The sequence below is a fragment of the Vigna unguiculata genome, chromosome 10 (assembly GCF_037176805.1).
Source record: "Vigna unguiculata cultivar grain cowpea cultivar isolate G323 ecotype 2 chromosome 10, ASM3717680v1, whole genome shotgun sequence".
NCBI classification, from domain to species: domain Eukaryota; kingdom Viridiplantae; phylum Streptophyta; class Magnoliopsida; order Fabales; family Fabaceae; genus Vigna; species Vigna unguiculata.
The window spans coordinates 33,591,459-33,614,799 of record NC_140801.1 but is presented as its reverse complement, the minus strand read 5'-3'; the positions used below and the strand labels follow the sequence as shown (position 1 = coordinate 33,614,799).

The window sequence follows — 23,341 nt, the reverse complement described above, 5'->3', positions numbered from 1 at the left end:
CACTTGGCTAATTTCTTCCTTCACTTCCGAGTGTGCATTTTCCCAATCCTCCATTGTTTTGGAATTTGCCCGAGTTCTATAAGGGTGTCTCGAAAATTATGCCGTATACACTGACTGTCACTCTTCTATTTAATTCAAATGAAATGAGAAGTGCGAAAAAGGAAAAGAAAAGAAAAATGCAAATGCAAACATTCTAGCTAGAAACTATAAAGTTGTGCGAATAACATTGCGAATAATAATGGAAATTAACATGGTATGAAGTAGTCGATTCATTAGAAAATCCACAATGTTCAGAAGTTCATAACAATAAGAAAAAGAAAGAAAGCATAAACATCAACTTCGAGCTCTAGCCACTATATTCTTTATTTCCCTTACTAGCTTCCTACAATAACCGAGGAAATCTTCAATTGCTTTTGGTGGATTGAATATAGGCATTGCAATCTCAGCATCAGTTAACATCTTGGGTACATCTTCAATTGCTCTGTTAGCTATAACTGCTAACTTTGAAAAACATCCTTTCCAATACTTTGCAACTCCCTTTAACTCAGCACATTCAGTTATCAATCTCTGATTTTCCTTCTCTGACTTTGTCCGGTACCAACTCTCTTCAGCCACTTTTGCTTCATAAGCCGATATTGTATCCTTCATCTGTCTCCCAAACTCTTTGTTCCTGTACTGTATGTCATTTTCTAAATCTACTTTATACCAATGCTCTTCTTCTAGCTTTTCCTCATAAGCTGCTGTCATATTTTCTGTTGTTGTTCCATCTCCTTAATCCTAACCTGTGCATTTCACAGATTGTTTAATGCCTCCCTTTTGTCTCTTGCCAATTCTTCACATAATGCAATTTTCTCACATTCAGACAATGCCACTGCTTTCTTCTCTTTGCCTCTCAAAGCTAGCTCTTTGTTAGCTGCCTCGAGATTTTGTTGTACTTTGAAGTGATGGTTTCTTTCCTCTGTATGTTTCTTTATTAATACATTACAAGTTCCGATCCTGGCTTCATTGTCATGTTTGAGATCTATATATTCATGGTGAGCTTTCTGAAGATCATTAACAGGCTTAACATTTTTCTGCTTCATCTTTTCTATTTCTTCCTTAAGGGTTTTTACTTCCTCACTCTCCATATTTTGTTGTTCTGGCATGAAGGCAACTGGTTTGAATGGTAGCTTTACCATTTTAACCCTATCCATTACCCATTGTTGATAAGACGTCTTCTCATTTACTACCCATGGCCTAAAGTCTTTTTCTGCACGCACCACACTACCTTAAGAACTTTTAATCCGTCGAAGTAAATCATTAGATGTCCCTTCTTCATAGCAATTCCACACAGCAACTAAAGATTCTGGATTTGGTGCACCTCGTATAGGATACCCAAATTGTCTTTATGCTAATATCGGATTATAATTAACACAATATTTGGTTCCTATAAGAGGTACATTTGGGTACTCCCCACAATGTATGATATTTGATCTCTGTTGCCAAGATACCTCTCGTTTGATCATTCCATTATGTAATTTAGCAAAAAAAACACGCCCATTCTTGTGCTCATTAGCTATTGGCTTGTAATTTGGACTGACATGAGAAGTAAACCATTTATATAATACTGGCAAGCAACATGAACTTTTTCTTCTTAGATTCATAACACATATTCAAATTTCCATAAACATATGCTATGAAAACATTGATGGCTGAGAGATCAACAAAGTTATTGATGCTTGGGAAAATCACGACACCATAAAGAATGAGCGCAATTACGTCCATGAAGGTTTCCCCCATGTCTTTATCAGCCAATTGGCGTAGATGCCCCTCTAGAAACCCTTGAGGAATGCCTTTGACGGTTCCCTTTGTAATCAATTTGTCTTTTAACTTTACAGGGTGTATTTTCAAGATTCCTACTAGTGTCGAAACAGATGTATTTTGCGTTATATGCTTGTAAGGAATCTTGCATTTTAATGGTAGATCTAGAATATCCCCAAATTCCTCTACTGTTGGCACTAATTGAAAATCCTTGAAGGTGAAGCACCGGAGCAGCGAATCATAGTATTGGACCAAAGTAGTAATAGCTGGAACCTAAGTATTAATCTCTAGAGGATTCAATAAATTCCCATACTTCCTTCGAAAAACTATTCCTCTGGATGGTCTTCATCTTCCTCACCAACTCTTGAAGATAAGTCAAGTTTCCTTCCTTTGCTCTAATTGACTACTTCTTTTTTAGTGACTTTGAACCATAATGCTCTCCAACTCCATATTCCCTATTAATTTCCATTTCTTCTCCAAGGAAATGACACAACTTTATGATTTTCTACCTAGAATGAATAAAATGAAAATGTACAAGAAAAAGAAAAAATTACAGACTACATAATGCTATAAATAATTTATATAACCTATTACAACCCAAAGAAAAAAACACAAAGAAAGAAATCCAAATAAAAAAAAAAAAGACAAAATAGGAATAATAGGAATACACATCTCCCTTTCGTGCCTTATAAGGTTTAAGCGCATCATAGGATTAAGGTAGGTATATGTGCTCACCAGGATAGTCTTCTATTTCCTAAGGATAAAAGGTCACTAGAGTTATAGCCCACTTCACGACATTTCTCACAACACTTGGTAAACAACATGATGGAAGAGTATCAAATGAAGCAAACAGACTCTAGTTGGGGTTCTCACAATGACCACTTGGGAAGTACATCCACTGTGGCACTGCTACCTAATCCCCTTCTAATTCTAAGCTACTCAAACCCGGGTATAGGGTCGCACTTATGTCATGTACAAAATATAAGGCGAGTGTGTGAAGGGAGAAAAAAAATGCAAACCTAAACCCCCACCTGCAAAAAAGATCCATACAAAAACATATTTTCTACCCTAAGGTTCAATATCCACAAATATGTCATACACTAACAGGAATATATAATATACATAAATCGAGAAGGGAAAAATAAAACATCTAAATTAAACACATCGCTTTTGCATATTCGATTAAATAAGCTTGACTCTTTGGTGTCCCAGTGAAGTCGCCATCTGTCGCAACCTAAATCGCGACGGGACGACGAACTAAAAAGGAATTGATTTGGAAAAAGAGATTAGAAGTCGCCACCATAGTTTATTCTGGAAAACTATAGAAAACCATAAAAATAATATAAAATCTGCGAAAACGAAATTTAGGATTCAGAAGTCGGTTACGCGTAAGGAAGGTATTAGCACCCTACAGCGCTCGCCCAAAAGCGGTACCTTTAATTAAATTTGCAAAAGAGATGTGTTTATTTCAAATATTTATTTTTCCCATAAATAAGAAAATATTGAACAAAATTATTTTTTGAGTGAAAGGGACCCGACAAGGGTTAAAACCTTGATCCTACGTATTCTCATTAAAAATGAGAAATTAGGGCTACATAGTTCTTGTAAGACCCATGGGGTGTTACAGTTCTTTATAAAATTGTTTGATTAAATGATTTACTTTATGAAATTGTCTTTTGACATATTTGAAAAGAAGTGTCGTGCGACGCGAGCGGCCGATTAGACACCTAACACATTTTTTATAACTTATTTATTGAAAAAAATAAAGAAAATAATTTTAATTTTTTATTTCAATTTAAAATATCTTTATTATTTTTGAAAATAATATGATTGAAATGTGAGATTTAATTAAAAAAGATAAATGAGAAAAAAAAATACACGGAAACGTGGAGCATAAAGAGAAACATGGGGTGTATAAAGTAAACGCGGGGTGCATTAAAGTAAACATGGGGTGCATAAAGTAAAATGCGGGGTGCATTAAAGCAAACACATCCTATCCTAAGAAGAAAATAAAGGAGTGGGGTGTGTGCTTAGTGAAAATGCAGGTACGTAAAGTAAACTAAAACTTAATGTAAGGGGTGTGGGGTTATTACATTGGGGAGTGCATGAAGTAAATAAATAAACAAAATCCAATATTAAAAGCAGGGTTGCGCAAACTGAAATATGGAGGTGTGTGAAGAAAAAAACTTAAACCTACTAACCATAATAAAAACAAAGGTGGTGCGTGAATAAATTATGGTGGTGCATGAAGCAAAAACTTAAACCTGCTAACCTTAATAAAAATAGAGGAGGTGCGTGAATGAATTATGGTGGTGCATTGATAACGCTGTCGTTGATGCGATCAAATTAATACTACTAAACTATAGCAACTTCAGTATTGCTAAGATAGTAGTCAAGAAAATAGAAAGGGTAAAGTAACCCAAAGTCGTCTCCCAACGAACACGGAATTGATTTTTAACAAATTAGTTCTTATTAAATCTATACAAAACGGTTAGTCAAATAAAATAATAAAAATATGGGAGGATTAAGATAAACAAGAAAGAAATAGAAAAGATAAAAACAATAGTAAAGAATATAGATTGATTCCATTGCTTTTTCAAAATAGATTAATCATCGGTTATCTAAAGATTATTGCTCAATTAATTATTGTTGTAGATTTACAAATTAATCAATGTAAAGTCTCAATTAATTTGTTGGCGTTCTCACTTTTAACCAACGTAAAGTCTCAATTAAAAGTGAGAACTTTTAGATTATCCACAGTAAATTCAACTAAAGTACAGTCTCAATCAAATTTGCTATGTCTAATCATGTCTATTCTTTTATCTCCTCACCAAATAAAAAGCTTAATTAATCAAAGTAAAGTCTCAATTAATTGTAGTTAGAGTAAATACCTTTAACCAAAGTAAAGTCTCAATTATTGGTAAAAACTCATTTAATCATATGAAAGTTTCTAAATAAAATCAAAGTAAAGTCTCAATTCAATTTAAAAACCCTTGGACTCATATGACCAACATGCATATAGATTTAAAATCATTACTTCTTACGTGATTTAAAGATAAAAGACATAGATGAAGGAAAACCTCAACAATAATAAAAAGAACAAAGAAATTAATTGATCTAACCTCAGAATCCAATTAAGAAATTACAATGGAATCAACCCGAGAAGTTTAACAATTCATGGAATACAGAATAAAAATAGAAAAATGGAGAGAGAGAAAGAAATTAGGCCCCCCTAAGGGTTCCTAAATTCCGAAGTGCCGAGCTTGTTTTCTACTTCTCCCTTGGTCTCTTTATATAGGAATTGGACTGGGCTTTTCTGTTGCTAAAATCTCTCAAATATCTTTTAAAATAAAGATAAATATAAATATTTAAAAATATTTGGAGAGATATAGAGTATTTGACAAATATAGTTGGTTGATAATATCAATATCTAATATAATTAAATAAATTAATTACTTAAAGATATATGATAAATTATCACCAATTAGTATTTGTATTAATTTTCCAAATTAACCCTTTGCAATCTCCTTAAATTATCTTCTAAATAATCCAATATCTTCAAGATATATTTGTTTGTTGTGGAACTAAAAAGATTCATGAAGATCTTGTCATATTTAAAAAGATTTGGTAGTTATTATCTTTTAATATTTTATGATATAATTAAATAAGATAATTATTTAAAAATATCAAATAAAATATCTAAAGATATATTTTCCCAAATTATCTTCTATCATAAAGATAAAGAAAACCGCAAGGTCCAATTTTTCTTTCCTCTCTTGGTTTAGCCAAACTTCTTCACTTTTTCAAGCTTTTCTTGCCGTCTTCATGTAATGCTTGGCCTGAATTTTCGTGCTTTTGATAATTTCTTATTCTTTGATTTATCTTTAAGGTGTCATGAAGCTTTAATCAATTTATTTCCACACCTCTAAATGAGCTTAAAACTTAACTTCAGCTGCATCAACAAACGTTAATATATCCAAAAATAATTTATGCAGCTAAAAATCACTTTTTAAGACATTTTTATCACACAAGCTCAAACAACCTAATTATCAGAATTATCAATTAAATCACTCTTTAGGCACACAAATTCAATTAAATACCCAGAATTAAACATTAAATGAGGGCAAAAATACGCACTCATCATGCATCAAGCAAAAACTTAAACTTGTTAATCTTAATAAAAACAGAGGCGGTGCGTGAATGAATTGTGGTGGTGCATGAAGCAAAAACTTAAACCTACTAACCTTAATAAAAATAGAGGTGGTGCATGAATGAATTATGGTGGTGTATAAAGCAAAAACTTAAACCTACTAACCTTAATAAAAGAAAAGGGGGTGCGTGAATGAATTATGGTGGTGCATGAAGCAAAAACTTAAACCTGCTAACCTTAATAAAAGAAAAGGGGGTGGTGCGCGAATGAACTGTGGTGGTGCATGAAGTAAAAACTTAAAAACCCTAAAGCTATATCAAAATGCAGCAACTGAACCTTAACCCTTAAACCTACTTTGTCTCCTTCCTTCCCCAAAAGGCCACCACACAAACACCATGATTGCTCCTTCTCGAGACCCACTAGCAGACCACCACCGGTGGTGAACGACCAACAACGGCGACAACCCCTAATGTCGTCAACGACATCACCAACACCAACACCTTCTCACATCGCATCATCCCAGAATCCAACACTGGTTCAACCTGTGAGAAAAGAAGTCCCACATCGATGGGAACTCACTTAGGGACTTAATTTTAATGTTATAAAAGGAGTCCAATGTTTCCTTAGCAAATCATCCCAAAGTCTCTCCCATCTTATTCCTTTTGTTTTATTTGGCTTGAGAGAAGAATTAAGAGAGAATAGTAGTTTCTCCTATAAGAGAGAATGTTAGTTTCTCCTTTAAGGTTCTCCTTGTATTAGTTTTTCCTATTTCCAAGAGAGGGGTTGTCATTGTTTTCTCCTTGGGATTAGAGAGAACGGTATGTAATTTTTCTTTTCTTGAATAGATTAAATTCATTGCCTATTATCTATTTTTGTTCCTTTATTTTCATCTTTTATTTTAGTTGTGAGTACTTGTGCTGGTACTCTGATACCCAATAGTGGTATCAGAGCTGTTGGTTCGTATGATTATATTCCGCTGCTATTGTCATTAGAATAGTGTTGTGATAGTGGATAAAGTGTGTTAGTGTGAAAGTGCATGTCTAGGAAAATTCTGGCTAGGAAAGACTTGGTACTTAAGCGTGTGCATTAGTGATCCACTTCTCTTTCCTGGGAATTACCTGGTGCACTAGTTCACGTTCAGCCTCCATTGTTCTAGTAGACAGTACTATTCATAGTGAGAAGTACATAAATCGATTTTAAAGCCATGGCAACAAGATACGAGATAGAGAGGTTCGATAGGAAAAATTTCTCATTGTGGAAACTGAAGATGAAGGCAATTTTGAGAAAGGACAATTGTCTAGAAGCAATTGAAGAAAAACCTGAGGGCATTACAGATAAAAAGTGGAAGGAAATAGATAACAATGCTATAGCAAATTTGCACTTAGCATTGGCAGATGCAGTTTTATCCAGCATTGCGGAGAAGACTACAGCGAAGGAGATTTGGGATACTCTCACAAGCCTGTACGAGGTTAAGTCACTTCACACAAGAATATTCTTGAAGAGAAAACTCTATACTCTTCGAATGAGTGAGTCCACATCGGTGGCAAACCACATCAACAATCTAAATACGTTGTTTGCCCAACTTTCAGCGGCAGATTTTAACATAACTTAAAATGAACGTGCAGAGCTTCTACTACAGAGTTTACCTAATTCGTATGATCAGCTTGTCATCAACATTACAAATTACAATGTTGTTGACCTCCTACACTTTGAGGATGTTGTCGGAGCTGTTCTTGAAGAAGAATCCAGACGAAAGAACAAAGAGGATATGGTGGAAAGTGCAAGGCAAATAGAAGCTTTGATGATGACAAGAGGTAGATCAACAGCACGTGGATCTAGTGGGAGTCAGTCTCATGATAGATGTCAAAGTAAGAAGCATCTTAAATGCTACCATTGTGGCAAAAGAGGGCATGTGAAGAAAGATTGTTGGCATTTGAAGAATGGAGGAAAGAACTCTGAGGCATCAACCTCACAAGGTTGTATGGCAAATACCTCGGAGGACGAAGATATTCTGTGAAGAAGAGGACAAATCTGGTAAGTCATGAAAGCTCAGAAGATCATGGCATATGGGTATGTGCTTTTGGGAGATACGTTGCAGGATGGTAATGCAATGATTGCATCGACGAGTCAAGAAGAAGCGATGTTGATGTGACATAATAAACTTGGGTATAAGGTTTAAGCGAAGTTTGCAAATCCATGCAGAACGTAATCTCTTACTCGAGCTCAAGAAGGTTGTTTTATCTCTACACGAGCAGTGTGTGGTAAGCCAACAAACATAGTCATAGATCGCACATTGTTAGTTTGACTACCAGGAAAAAGGAAAACACAAGAAGACTTGATTTATTCTGATGTAAGGGAATCAGCAGAGTTATCACTAGGAGAATCAAAGTTTACTCTAGGAGATTGTGGATGTACTACATCAAGAGGAAGTCAAATGTGTTGTTACCAGTTCAAGGAATTCAAAGCACGAGTAGAGTTTGAAACTTGGGAAAATTAAGTGCTTGGGTTATGCTAACAATGTGAAGGGGTACCACCTATGGGTCCCACTACCCACAAGGTTATTATTAAGCAGAAATGAAATGATGCTCCAACTAGAAGGCGTTAAAGAATAAGAAAACTTGGTTTGCATGGTTGAACAAATCTCAGTACGGTTTAAAGAGAGCTAAGGTGTTCGTACTAGAGATTTGATTCCTTCATAAGCCTCGGTTATAACAGACTGGGTGTTTAGACCATTGATGTTGTATGTGGATGACATGTTGGAGGTAGGCCCCAACAAAGTTCAAATCTAAGAATTGAAGGCGTAATTGGCTAGGGAGTGTGAGAAGAAGGACTTGGAACTAGCAAACAAGGATTTCAGGGATGCAAATTCACCGAGACAAAAAAGATAGGAAGGTTTGGCTTTCTCAGAAGAAATACTTACTGATAATCTTGCCACACTTCAACATGCAAGATTGCAAGCCAATTTCTACCCCACTTTCTATCAATTGTTCCTCACGTATGAGTCCTAGCAGTGAAGCGGAGAGGATGGAGAAGTCTCGAGTACCGAGTGCATCAGTGGTGGACAACCTTATGTATGCTATGATGTGTACAAGACCAGACATTGCACAAGCAGTGGGAGTGGTTAGTAGGTTCATGGCAGGTTTGGTGGAGAGCAGTGAAGTATTGACAAGAGGTCCTTAGAAGAGCAATGGGAGTGGTTAGTAGGTTCATGGCAGGTTTAGTAGGTTCATGTGAGAAAAGAAGTCCCACATCGATGGGAACTTACTTAGGGACTTACTTTTAATGTTATAAAAGGAGTCCAGTGTTTCTTTAGCAAATCCCAAAGGCTCTCCCATCTTATTCCTTTTGTTTTATTTTGCTTGAGAGAAGAATTAAGAGAGAATAGTAGTTTCTCCTCTAAGAGAGAATGTTAGTTTCTCCTTTAAGGTTCTCCTTGTATTAGTTTTTCCTATTTCCAAGAGAGCGGTTGTCATTGTTTTCTCCTTGGGATTAGAGACAATGGTATGTAATTTTTCTTTTCTTGAATAGATTAAATTCATTGCCTATTATCTGTTTTTCTTCCTTTATTTTCATCTTTTATTTTAGTTATGAGTACTTGTGCTGGTACTCTGATACCCAACACAACCGTGGCTCACCATCTCTCTTGCCGCGACCACCACAACAACGCCGCGAACCAACACACCATAATTATACACTACCAAAGCCGACACCAACATTATACACTTCCCAGAATGACAATGTTCACTGTCGAATTCTTATTTGCCAGTGGCAAATCCACTCCTTTCTATTTCTTTTCTATTTCATTGTTAATTGGTTTGCATTGTTAAAAAAACAGAGAAGTGTTTTTGTGACATGAAATTCGTTTCAATTGTTTTTATTGGCATATAATCAACAATAAAAAGCCTCAACTCAGAACATCATACAACATTAAAAATGTTTGTAGATAGAAAAATGCATACCTATTTTGCAGCTCTATTTTTTATTCCAAAATGTTGTTGGTTTACCAACTCTATTTTTGATTCCAAAATGTTGGTTTACCGATTGGTTCTCTTTTGTTGCAATTTCGAATTCAATCATTGAATGAAAATTGTTGCATAGTCGTGGTGCCCGAAGATGCAAAGGGTGTTTGATGATGGATTAACGTGTGAGAGGTAACATCCTGGTGTTTGTGCCAACTTAATTAGCAGATGGGGTGAGCAGCAGTTAGAGGAAGTTGAGATAGAAGAAAAAAAATTGTTCCCTCCAATCCTACAGACAATTTTTATTTTTATTTTTAATTTTAATTTTTTATTTTCTGAATTTATTAATTAATTAAAAACGAAAATATTTTTTCTATTATATAAAAAACAAAAAGATTATTTTAGTTAACGCTTAAAAAAAACATAAATTAGAAACTTTTATTAATTAATTTTTATTATTATTTTTTTAACAATTTATCTTTTTATGTAACACTTATTTTTGAATATATATATATATATATATATATATATATATATATATATTATTTTATTTATTTCATTTTATTTTATTATTATTATTATTATTTTATTTATTTATTTTTAAAACAATGTTATTTGTCCGGATGAAATTGGATGTTGACAAGATAAAAACATGATAATGCCAACTATCAATAGGGTTTTTTCTTATCTCGCCAAGGAAGCCGACATTTTACATATCTATATAAGTACTTTAGGGATTTTGACATTTCATTTCCTCCCATTTTTAACAGTAACCATCTGTCAATCATGTTTGTGGCGTTGAGTCAGCTTCACCCCAGTAGTTGGGGCTTCGTAAAGGCGTTTGAAATCATATGTGAGCACTTTGGTCTGACCCCCTAATAATGTTGTCGTTAACGCGATCAAATTTAGCACCATTGCTAGGGAACTAAGTTAGAATTTTTCTCATTTTAGTTCTTATTTTATTTTTTCCTTATTGTTTTGGTTTTATTTTTGTTTGTCACTAACATCTTCTTTTTCTTTATTTTCTTCTAACATTTATTTTATTTTCTTTAGTTATTTTATTTTTTTAAGCATAATTTTTGTTTGAGGAATTTTGTTAGTAAATTTGTGAAACTAGTTGGGGAAAACTTTGGCTAAGGAAATATCAGGTACTTAAGTTGTCCATTGGGGAAAACAATTTTTCATATGAAAATAATCAATAGTGTGATTTTCAAATGAGCTGTGATTACCATCATCAACCAATTTTCACACCTACTACTTCACCTGATTTATGTAAGTTAACTATACGTCAATTTAATGATCTGTATCATAGATCATCATTTTTGGAATATGAGCAACCAACATACCATGAGTCACAACCATATTCTGAGTGTCCACCCCAGCCATAATATGTTCCATTTGGTTCTCAACAACAACAACATGCACCACCACAACAAGTTACAACAACCAATGGACCATCCCATAGGGAAGTTGTTATTAATGGATGGAATGAGAGAGAAATTAGACACCATAGATGAAAGGTTACGAGCTGATCGATGATGCAAAGATATTGAGCAAGAATGGTATGAAAATGATTAAGTGTTATATAGCATGATGAAGGATGTAGGTAATAACAACTTTGTAGAATTACTTTGTACGATTAATACCACCCTCTTGTGTCATTCGAGATTTGCTGAAACCCCAGAATTTAGAGCACTCCATCATGACATAGAAGAGATGCTTCTAAAGTTGGCTATTAGAGCAGAACAAATTTCTGTTGATTTAAGTCAGTTGATGAATGACAAAGCTAAGTGGACACTTTAGAAAAGCTTATGAAGATGATAGTTGAGCATAGGGATGAAATAATAATGTTAGGGAGCATGAATTAAAGGATGAAGCAATTGAGCACTGATGTGAGCCAGTACACGATTCAAATGTTAGATCAACCAACACCAGAACCACATCACACTGATATATCTACTAATAGATATGATAATGCTCATGTAATATGTCTATTGATTGACATATTAAATTTACTAAAGATGTTGTTGATGAAGAAATTGAAGATTCTCACAGTAACATATCTATTGATATGATGATGATGTTCAATGTGAATATAAAGTTTTATTTGTTAATGATGATATGAGTACAAATGATCGTGTTCATGACCAAAGTTGTGAGAATAATAAAATGGAGGAACCAAGTGCAGTCAAAGAACTAATGATATTCAAAGATGTAGTTCAAGCATCTACTATTGCAACTGACTTGGTTAATGACGAAGTAATAGAGTCAACTACTTCTGGTGCAAATTTTTGCTCACAAGATGAGATTGTGAGAATTATTGATGATCCGGTTAACCCTCATAATGCACTTGATGATGCTCAAACCGAGTTGACGTGAATGATGCAAATAAATTTTTTCAGTGGTGATCTTTGTTAGATTGGCTACAAGCAAAAAGAAAGATTGTTGAAACAGAAAAACAAGTTCGATTTGAATTCATTTGATAACATTGTTGATTAAAAATGTGAAATTGCATACATATTTATTTTCTGTTTTTAGCATAAGTAGAAAAAATTTTAGAAAATTTTCAAAAATATGTGTATTTATTTTTAATAAAAATTTAAATAAAAAAAATGTACAAGCTAACATGTACTTTGTAAAATTAAAGAAAATAAATTTTGACATATGGCCAGATTGAGTCAAAAGTCACAATTTTCCGACTCATCCCTAAAATAAGTTTATCAAGGACAATTTTTGAAATAAGTGTAAGGGAGACAAACTATAGGTAGGATCTTTTGTCTCTATTTTTTTTTTTAGAAAATTATGAAAGTATGTTTAAACAATATGTCTCATAAGAAATCCACCAAAAATATTTTCATGCTTTCAATAAAACATTTTGACATTGGATTTTGGGATTTGATTCAAAAACTGGAATGATCATAATTATGGAAAAATAGAAGTCTTGTTGATATGAGTGGATTGTTTCTATGATTTGCGAATTGAGTTGATTTGAGAATTTCTTGATTAAATCTTTTGTGAAAGAGTTTTGACCTTGTGAGTCTTTAGCCTCAATGTAGGACCATCATGTTCCATTCATATTTTTCTTGAGTGACTAGCTCATGTTTTGTTTATACTCAAATATTTAGCTTGATTATTTTTTATTTTTTTTTTGCATCTTAGGTGAATATGAATGAGGCATTCTTTGTTTTTAGCTACTTGGCCAAATAAGGTTACCTTGATATTAATCTATTCATAGTCCCTTTGAGCTTTAAACCTCTTTTTCTTGTTTTTAAGCCCATTGTAAATCCTTCAATAGAAAAAGAACATGTTTTTGCTTACCTTAGGAAGAAAGAAGGAGTTAGTGGATTATGTTATAGTTGGTTGAGGAATAAAGTGTGCGGGTGAGTATCTCACCGACAAATTAATAAAAATGGCAGAAAGGAAGAAAAAAATGATGAAAGGGTTTTGAAACAAAAAAAATGTAGAAAAATGATTCTTTTGTCAAAAAGAGCAAGAAACGAAAAAAAGTTGTTTTTGAAACTATGCTCCATTATTCTTTCTACATTACTATTTCAAAAACCCAAAAATCCTAAAATTTTTCCTACCTTTGCCTTAGCCCCATTATAACCTGTAAAAAGTTCTTATAATCTTTAAATGCATGTTTTCTGAAAGTTGTGAATATTAGAGTCTTGTTAAGTATTGAGAGTGTTTACTCCATGAGTATTTTGAGTGAAAACACAAGCCAAAACAATTGAGCAAATTTTGGTGAGAAAATATACATTTAAATTGAGTGCTCTATTTCATAACTAATTGTCTTGTGAATTCAAAATATTAACTCATGTATGAAAACTAAAACTTTTCCATTTGTATATACATGATAACTTGATTTCTAGAAGATTGATTTGCTCTATTTGTTTTCATTCCTTTGATCCAGTGTTGATGTGAAATAAAAGACTTCAGAACAAGTTTTGAAATTACTAAATTTTGCCCTAGAGTGCAAAAGGATAAGTGTAAGGGTGTGGTGAGTTCATAGTTATGCCCTCATTTAATAACGTTGTCGTGAAGCATCAAATTAATGCTACCTATCTATAACAACTTCAGTATTATTAAGAAAGTAGCCAAAAGATTAGTATGGGTAAAGTCAACCTTTAGTCGTCTCCCAACAAACACGGAATGGATTTATACCAAATTAGTTCTTATAAAAACTATACAAAAGAGTTAGTCAAATAAAATTGGAAAAAAGGCAAAAGATAAAGATAAAAAGATAAAAAAAATTGATAAAGAAAATAGATTGATTTCATTACTTTTCCAAAATAGATCCATCATTAGTTATCTAAAGATTATTGCTCAATTAATTATTGTTGTAGATTTGCAAATCAATCAATGTAAAGTCTCAATTAATTTGTTGATGTTCTCACTTTTAACTAAAGTACAGTCTTAATTGAAAATGAGAACTTTTAGATTATCCACAATAAATTCAACCAAAGTACAGTCTTAATCAAATTTTACTATGCCTAATCATGTCTATTCTTTTATGTCTTGTGCAAATAAAAAGCTTAATTAATCAAAGTAAAGTCTTGCCTAATTTTAGTTAGAGTAAATACCTTTAACCAAAGTAAAGTCTCAATTATTGGTAAAAACTCATTTAATCACATGAAAGTTTCTAAACAAAATCAAAGTAAAGTTTCAATTAAATTTAAAAACCCTTGGACTTATATGATTAAAATACATATAGATTTAAAATTATTACTTTTTATGTGATTCAAAGATAAAAGACATAAATGAATGAAAAGCATGCCAATAATAAAAAGAATAAAGAAATTATTTCATTATAACCTCAAAATCGATAATGAAATTACAATGGAACCAACCAAGAAGCTTAGCACTATATGGAATGCAAAAATAAAATAAAAATAGAAGAGAACATGGAGATACTGGATGAAATTAGGCCCCCCTAAAGGGTTCCTAAATTTTGAAGTGTTGAGCTTGTCTTTTCTACTTCCCATTGGTCTCTTTATATAGGACTTGGAAGATATTCTCGATTGACATTATCTGATTATTTATCTTAAAATATCTAAATAATTATCAACAACTAAATCTTGATAAAAATTCCAATTCAGCTTTGTTCTCTAGCAGTCCAAATTTGTAGGGAAATCCCAATATTTCAATAATTACATCTTAACCCCTTTTTATTTGACGAACATTGACTAGCTTTGACCAGATTTTGACAACCTTTGATTGTACATTGAGAAGCTGACACATGGCAGCATATGGTTGACCATATTCGAAAGTGGTAGATTGATGACAAGGCATGATTTTGGCTTGATTTTGTGAGATAAGGGAGAAGCAACACGAGCTTGCTAATCTAAAGGTTGAGGCGACCTGGTCTTTAAAGAGTTTGAATGTTGTGCATATTGAATTGGCTAGTTTAAATACCATCAAAGAAGACATGGCCAAGTAATTGACGGTGAAGATAGTGAAGGGGAGCTTCGAGTCTAACCTCGATAAGGCTAGAGTTGTCGTTGAGCTATTGACTAGGAGAATCACAGATCTTTAGGTCGGGGTCACCCGCCTAGATGAGGAAACTATGCTCTTACGACTGGCGGGTTGGAGGCCTATGTTGGGAAATTTGATGGTGATAAGGATGTGGTGAATGATGCCTTCATCGAAGAATGGGAGTCTGTTGGGGGATCTTGTCGAGGTCTAGGTAGAGGAGAGAACATATCCTCTTGTCGAAGGAGTTGATGTCCAAATGGCCCTAGCCGAGGCTGATACTTAGGCTTTTATTTATAGTTTCTTTTTTATGTGTACTAACTTTGCGAACTTTGGATGAATGTGATGGATTTTGTTTTGTTTAATGCAAACTTCATTGTACTTTAATGTCGCACTTGTGATTGTGGTTGCATAATCTGTGTTGAAAAATGCTTTTCCTTTAATTTCTTATAATCGTCTAGGTAATCTGATACCTCGTTTGAGGTTTATAACGTTATTGCACTTAGTAATAAGGAGGCTCTTAGGAGGGGGTATATGGTTACTGCTCTTAGTAACTAGGTACCTCGCGGGGAGGGCTTTATGTTTACTACTCTTAGTAATTAGGTGCCTCGAGGGGAGGGCTTTATTATTACTGCTCTTAGTAACTATGTCCCTCACGAGGAGGGCTTTATGGTTACTACTCTCAATAACTAGGTGCCTTGCGTGGAGGGGGATGATATAGATTGTTAATAATTTATAAGTGTGAACCCATGGTATAATATTCTAACTTTTGAGATGGTTGAGTCAAATTTTACCAAGTTCAGCAGGGATTAATTTGGTTGGTCATAAAGTTATTTAATATGTCACTTTATTTTTGTCAAACCTTGTAGGCTATTATTATTGTTGTTGCTTCCAAGTTTGAGCTTTCTCAACCATTTGTTGAGGAAGCTTTTCAAAAATATGGTACATCATTTCAAGTGGAAGAAGAGAAGGAGGAACAATTGAGACAAGCAGTTGACGAACAAGAAGCAGAGATTATTGAATTACGCAAATCAATGGAAAAGTTCAAAAAAATGATGTCTTTAAGGAGGAATCATCAGTTGAAAGAGCATGATGAAGTGAAAATTCCTGAAAGTGGGGAAGAAAATGTTACTCTTGAAGCTAAGCACCCCAAGTATTATGAATTACTTGAAAGTACTATTGATACCAAGTTCATCAACTTCAGAAAAACGTGGACATAATTGTTTAAGATATTGACCAATGTGAAAGCAGTAATTTGTATCAACGATTGAAGGATCAACCAAGGAAATGTTCTAAAATTCAATCACTACGAACTTCATTTTTGATGTACAGGAGGAGGAAACACCAAAATTAGAGGAGCTGATATTATTTTATTTCAAAATTATTTGTCAAAGTACTGATGTTAATATTATTTTGTTGCATAGGTTAAGAGTATGACACATTTGTGGTTGTGTGTTTGTTCTTTTTTTTTTGTAATTCTGGATTTATTTTAAATTTGTCGAACTCATATTACGATGATGAGGATGTCTCTTTGCACATGTAAGTAAAAGTGTACAAAAAGGTCATGCTTGGTGGTCTAATGATATTATTCATTCTGAAGGTGTTCCACGTGAGTCCTATTTCCCACCTGCTGCACCCCAACTAAAATATGACATTACTTACTTAAGTTATGCGCTGACCATAATATATGTTAATCCATGTGTTAATAATTGCCAAACCCTATTATTGAAATTGCATTTCTGTGAAGGTTGGAAACAAAGCCCACATACTTTTCCTAGGTGATGTCCCTATTATCTAGTGTTAACTTGTGTACTCAAAAAACACATATATCAAAGATTACTGCATGGGAACAATTGCATTCATTCCCATAACATCTACTAAGCCCTCACTATATAACTACTAACCTACGTCCAATGGTTTGCACATGTAAGGAAAAGTGTACAAAGACCTCAAGCTTGGTGGTGCAATGATTTTGGTCTTCATCACTTAAGTTGATGTCTTAGTTCTCAATGTGTTCCACATGACTCCTACTTCATACCTTATGCGCCTAAACTAAAAATCATTGTAGACTGAATTAAAAATCAGTTTTTACTTTATGAATCAAGCTTCCATGTACAAATCCCACATTGTGGCTTTGCATTTATCCATGCTTTACTCACTTAATTTATATGATTTTTAAATTACAAATTACGTTTTTAATTGATAAAATGAAGCTTTCATGTACACAATAAAGGGTATGAGGGGCAACTGTTAGCAAATAAATTAAGAAAAAATATTAGGATGATGAGGTGCAATCACATGTAGTGGGTTAGCACTTCTTTAGGCAGTGCTTTTGCAAATATGTTCCAGAATTCATTTACATGTTTTGTAGAGTAAAAAATAACTTTTTGACTTAAAGAAAATAGGCTTTCATGTGCATAATAAAGGGTAGCAGGTGAACTTGTTAACCACAAAATATTCAAATATAACTATAGGGTGATGTTGTGCAAATCATATTAAGTGGGTTGATACTTAGGATACCATGGGTTTGCATATGTGTTGACCAATTGGTTTTTATTTGAAGCCTAAATTAAAAATCACTTTTTACTTGAGCAATCAAGCTTCCATGTACAAATCCCATTGTGTGGCTTTGCCCTTATTTTCCTAGTGGTTTGCACATGTTTTCCTCACTTAATTTATATGATTTTTAAATTAAAAATTACATTTTTAATTAATAAAAAGAAGCTTTCATGTACACAGTAAAGGGTAGTAGGGGCAACTGTTAGCAAATAAATTAAGAAAAATATTAGGATGATGAGATGCAAATCACATGTAGTGGGTTAGCACTTCTTTAGGCAGTGCTTTGAAAATCTGTTCCAAAATTCATTTACATGTTTTACAGAGTAAAAAATAAATTTTTCAATTAAATAAAGGAGGTTTTCATGTGCATAGTAATGGGTAGTAGATACAATTGTTAACCACAAAACATTCAAATATGACTATAGGGTGATGATGTGCAAATCAAATTAAATGGGTTGGCACTTAGATACCATGGGTTTGCATATTTGTTGACCAATTGGTTTTTATGTGGAGGCTGAATTAAAAGTCACTTTTTAGATGACCAATCAAGCTTCCATGTACAAATCCCATTGTGTGGCTTTGCACTTTTCCCAATGATTTGCACATGTTTTCTTCACTTAATTTATATGATTTTTATGTTACATATTATATTTTTTATTAATAAAATGAAGCTTCCATATACACAATAAAGGGTAGGAGAGGCAATTGTTAACAAATAAATTAAGAAAAATATTAGGATGATGGCGTGCAAATAACATGCAGTGCCTTAGCACTTCTTTAAGCAGTGCTTTGTAAATGTATTCCAGACTTTATTTACATGTTTTGCAGAGAAAAAATAACTTTTTTGCCTAAAGAAGACGCTTTCCCTTTACTCAATGATGTTTTCCCTTTACTCATTAAAGTTTTCCCTTTACTCATAAACAACCATAAAAACAAACCCTAACCCAAAAAATTAAAAATTGCCAACACAAAACCTTTGTTCGACCCACCATTAGACAGAACTATTAATGTAAACAAAAACGAACAAATGAATTGCTACTTACCACTAACAAAGTTTCCAATAAGCAGGCCCGATTTTCGGCAACCAGGAAGACTAAACCCACCGCTTAACGCCAGTAAAAACTATGGCAAAAATGGGTCCTTTCCAGATAAATCGATACCAACAACAAAACACTCACCTTTTGTACGTTGGGTAAGAGAAAAAGCTTTCCACTAAAACAAAAAAGGGGAAACGAAGAATGAGAGAGATTTTCAGAGAAGTAGGGGCTCAAGACTTTCTCGGAAGGTTGACCAAGATGAGAGGTTGAAGAACAAGAGAGAGTCGGTTGAAATTGCCAAGCTTTCCGCAAAATCGCTTTTGTTCGAACGCTTTTTGGTTTCGAACCATTTCCTTACCCAACATGTACTTTAATTAAAAATTAAATAAAGTAAAAAAGCACGGCTACATCATGTTGTAAGATAAGTTGTAAAGTTTTGTATGTCACCATATCATTTTCCAAAACCAAATACACCCCACGACCAAGCGTCAAGAAGGTTTTGAAAAGAGAGCAACTCACATGCATCAAACAAAACTGAAACCAACCCTAACACAAAGAAAAACATGCAACCAACATATAAGCCCAACTAACATACAACAAAACTTTTGTAGAATGAAAGTATCTCCTAAGGCACTAAACACAAGATGTGAAAAACTAGTGAAAAAAAAAAGAGAGCACTCAACGAGTGGTATACGAAACCAAGGAAAACAAGGAATTGCACCATGCCTCCAACCAGTGGCGGAGCCACGTAAGAGCGGGCGGGGGCCACGGCGCCCCTAACTTTTTTAACTTTTTTTTAAGTTTTATGTATTTAAAAATTTTTAAATTATATATTTTTTAATGTTTTAAATTATGTGTATCATTTTAAATTAGATAGTAATATACCGAAAATTAATAAAAAAATAAATTAGGTATTTTTTATTTTTTTATAAAGTACATCATTTAATTTTAATAAATAGTACAATATAAAATTAAATATAATAAAAAATATTGTTAAGATAATTTTTATTTTTTTTCATATTTTTTTTTGTGTTTTTTCACGTGTTGTACTCATTTCTTACTCTTACCTGATTTCTTTTGTTACTGAAAAAAAAAAGTTAAACAGAAACTCATTATCTTCTCTTATTTTTGTCCTCATCTTTTTCATTATCTTTGTCTCACTTGGTAGTGCAATACTTGTTTAATATTTAGCCCTATTTTTTTTTTATCTCATTACCCTTTTGTATATTCATTTTTTATGAAAAGAGAAGAGCAAATAATGTATTATGTGATTTTTTATAGAGGATTTTTAAGTGTAACTTGATTATCATAGTTATTTTTAGTAATTATGTCTCTCAATTTTTGATTAAATTATAATAAATTATTTTTTTAGTCTTAAACTTGTTTTATAGACTATATTGATAAAAAAATTAAAGAATAAATTTATTTTTTAAAATTGATAAAAAAGAAGTGAAGATGAGAACAAAAGCTTGTGATGACTTTTGAATCTATATGTGCATATTAGTAAAATGAAAAATCAATATTTTGCAGATAATATGGTTATTTACATTGAAAAAAATAGCTAAAAAATGTAGTTATGATTCAATTATTTGATAATTTCAAGAATATGAAAAAACGAATTACAATATTATTTAGATATATGTATTTTCTTTTATAATTATAGCTATATTAAATTATGTATTAATTTTTCCTGAATTAGTGACAAAAATCTTAAATATATAAATTGAGTATATTATTTTGGCTCCCCATAAATTTTGGCCAAGATCTGCCACTACCTCCAACCATAGCAACAATCCTCCTCGTGATCGCTAGGGCTGAGACCAAACCCGTGGGGTCTACACTCTTCAACATGAGGCCCCAAAAACAAGAAGTACACCACGCAGTCAAGGCACGAGATTCACACAGGTTTTTTATTAATGCCATTCTCTAGAGAATAGAATAAAATCTCCCTCTCAACCAGAAAACAAACAACCAACCGGAAGTGGCTTCCAAACTACATACAACAACAAGAACCACAGGCAAAGGAAAACATGTGCTCTAGCATCATGATTTGTACACGAAACAAGAATAGGCAACCAATAAACATGCGTCATGATCCCATAATACTTGCATACTCTACCACTCTCAAACATTAATCCACAAAAGAGAAGAGAAAGATTAACTCCCCTTACCTGGTTCCACAAATTTACATTTTTCCGTCGAAGCGCACAACATCCCTCTCTCTACAATCTTATTTTTCACTCACAGCACCTCTCTAGTTCGACACTCTAACTTCATGATTTCTCTCTAGTCCAACACACACACCAACCATTGAACCAATTACTTTTTCATGATGTTATTCACAACACAAATTTATAAAAACATGCATTTCACATACCATAAATAATTAAATAAACAAAATAAATGGAACAAGCATTTTACTAGGGCACTTATATATACCATGTGTCTTTAGCCACGTGATCACTAAACCAACAAGAGTGCTCATTAAAACCCCAACTTTTTTATCACTTCACAATAATACCCTCAATTTTCCCGAGTCTTACAAGGCGTAGCAACCTTTGGCTTTTTTTGGGGTCTACCTTCATAGTGATTGGGAACTTCATCAATTGGAAACTTCATCGCCATGTGAGGTGTGAACACCATGGCTTTGAGTGTATTCAGAGTCATTCGTCTAATCAGTATGTTATAGGATGTCCCTACTCCCACGATGAGGTACTAGACTATGACGGTACGATGGGCTTTCGAGATTCCAAAAGTTGTTAATTGGTAAATTTATGGTTTTTTCCCTTATAGGCAATTCACTCTGCATTATTACGGAACTAGGCAGTTTTTTTAAAAAATTACGGAAATGGGCAAATCGTTTGGGGGAAGCACGTTTTCGTATGTAGAAATCGTGTAGCCCCGAAAAGTTTTGTGGTCAAAATTTGTCAGCAAGCAAAATCGTGTGGGGGTGGACGATCTTTAAAGAAAATTGTTGTGGGGCTGTACGTTTTTACGTGAAATCATGCAGGGGGGTTACGTTTTTCATGCAGTAATCGATTACCGTATGTTGTAATCGATTACTGCATGCGTTGCAGTTTTCTGGGTGTAATGTAATCGATTACAGACGAAGTGTAATCGATTACATGGTTAATGCATTATGTTCGGGTGAAATGTAATCGATTACAAAGGTATTGTAATCGATTACAGTCCCAATTTTTTTTTTAAAAAAAGTGATTAAATTAGAATTGGATACAGAGGCAATCATAATAATTTGTAATGATTTTATACAGTTTTTTGGTCCATCAAAGAATAAAGTATTTCAAATTATAGTTGATGAAGGCATAAGAAATATTAATGTTCATAAAAAATTGTCTTAGTTTTGACACTGTAGAAAGAAGAAAAAAACATTGAAAAGTAAATGAATTGAAATAAAAAATGTATAAATTATTGGCGAAATGGACATTGTCCCCTATGATGACCCTCAGTGCGATAATAAGAGCATTTTTCTGGCTTATCCGTAACGGGATGATCCATTTCGTTATGGATCCTAGTCGTTGTAGGTCGTCCGGAAGCCTTGCGCCTAGTTTGGGGGTCCGGATTGAAATTAGGACATGTATATGTTGACCAATAGTCCTCATTTCGCAGGGGGTGGAATTGGACTTGATAAGCCTTATTTATGTAATCAAGGGTGTAAACTGGATCGATAAAATTTGAAAGGGGCATATGACCAAAAGAATAAACAGCTATGACGTGATGACAGGGTAACCGACTAGCTTGGAAGTGACCACAATCACACCACCAATCATTTAATCTGACAGTGAATGAGATTGGTTTCGGCCGATATTGATGGGGGCTCGATATCTCTTGCACCTCAAATTCTGAATTATCTCGATCGTAGCGTTGAACATGACAATATGTGGATTTCTGGTGATTTTGTTGGAGCAAGACATTGACATCTTCTGGATATTGATGACCATCTCTTAACATAGAGTCTGTCTTTAAGCCGTATTCAACAAACCAAGCATTTATGTTTTGAAAAGTAATTTTCAATAGTGCACAGATAGGTAATGACCGAGCCCCCTTAAGCGCAAAGTTCATCCAGTCCGCCAAGTTTGTTGTCATGTGCGTGTACCTACGCCCCCTATCATAAGCCTGAGACCACTTATGTAAGGAGATTTTATCAATCCAAGCTACTGCTTATGGGAATTGGGACCTCATAGCTGAAAGTTTTGCTTGCACGGTAGGTTGTTTGACTTCGTAAGCTGTGAAAAAGAAATATAAAATGAAATGAAAAAATATTATGTTTAAAGGAAATATTTTATGCATGTGGAATGTAAAGTTAGGAAAACGTTGTACCCAAGTTAATGAATTGTTTCTTGAGA

At 33.5% G+C, this 23,341-nt stretch overlaps 1 protein-coding gene across 1 annotated transcript; it reads right to left on the bottom strand.

Moving 5' to 3' along the window:
• Nucleotides 1-22,403: 22,403 nt before the first annotated feature.
• Nucleotides 22,404-23,081, bottom strand: LOC146882414 (uncharacterized). Its single transcript, XM_085667395.1, has one exon. It carries the CDS (start codon nt 23,079-23,081, stop codon nt 22,404-22,406), a length of 678 nt encoding a protein of 225 aa, XP_085523521.1.
• Between the last annotated feature and the right edge of the window lie 260 nt (nt 23,082-23,341).

Excerpts from the sequence above, each read along its gene's own strand:
- LOC146882414 (XM_085667395.1), bottom strand. The coding sequence starts at position 23,081 with ATGACAACAAACTTGGCGGACTGGATGAACTTTGCGCTTAAGGGGGCT.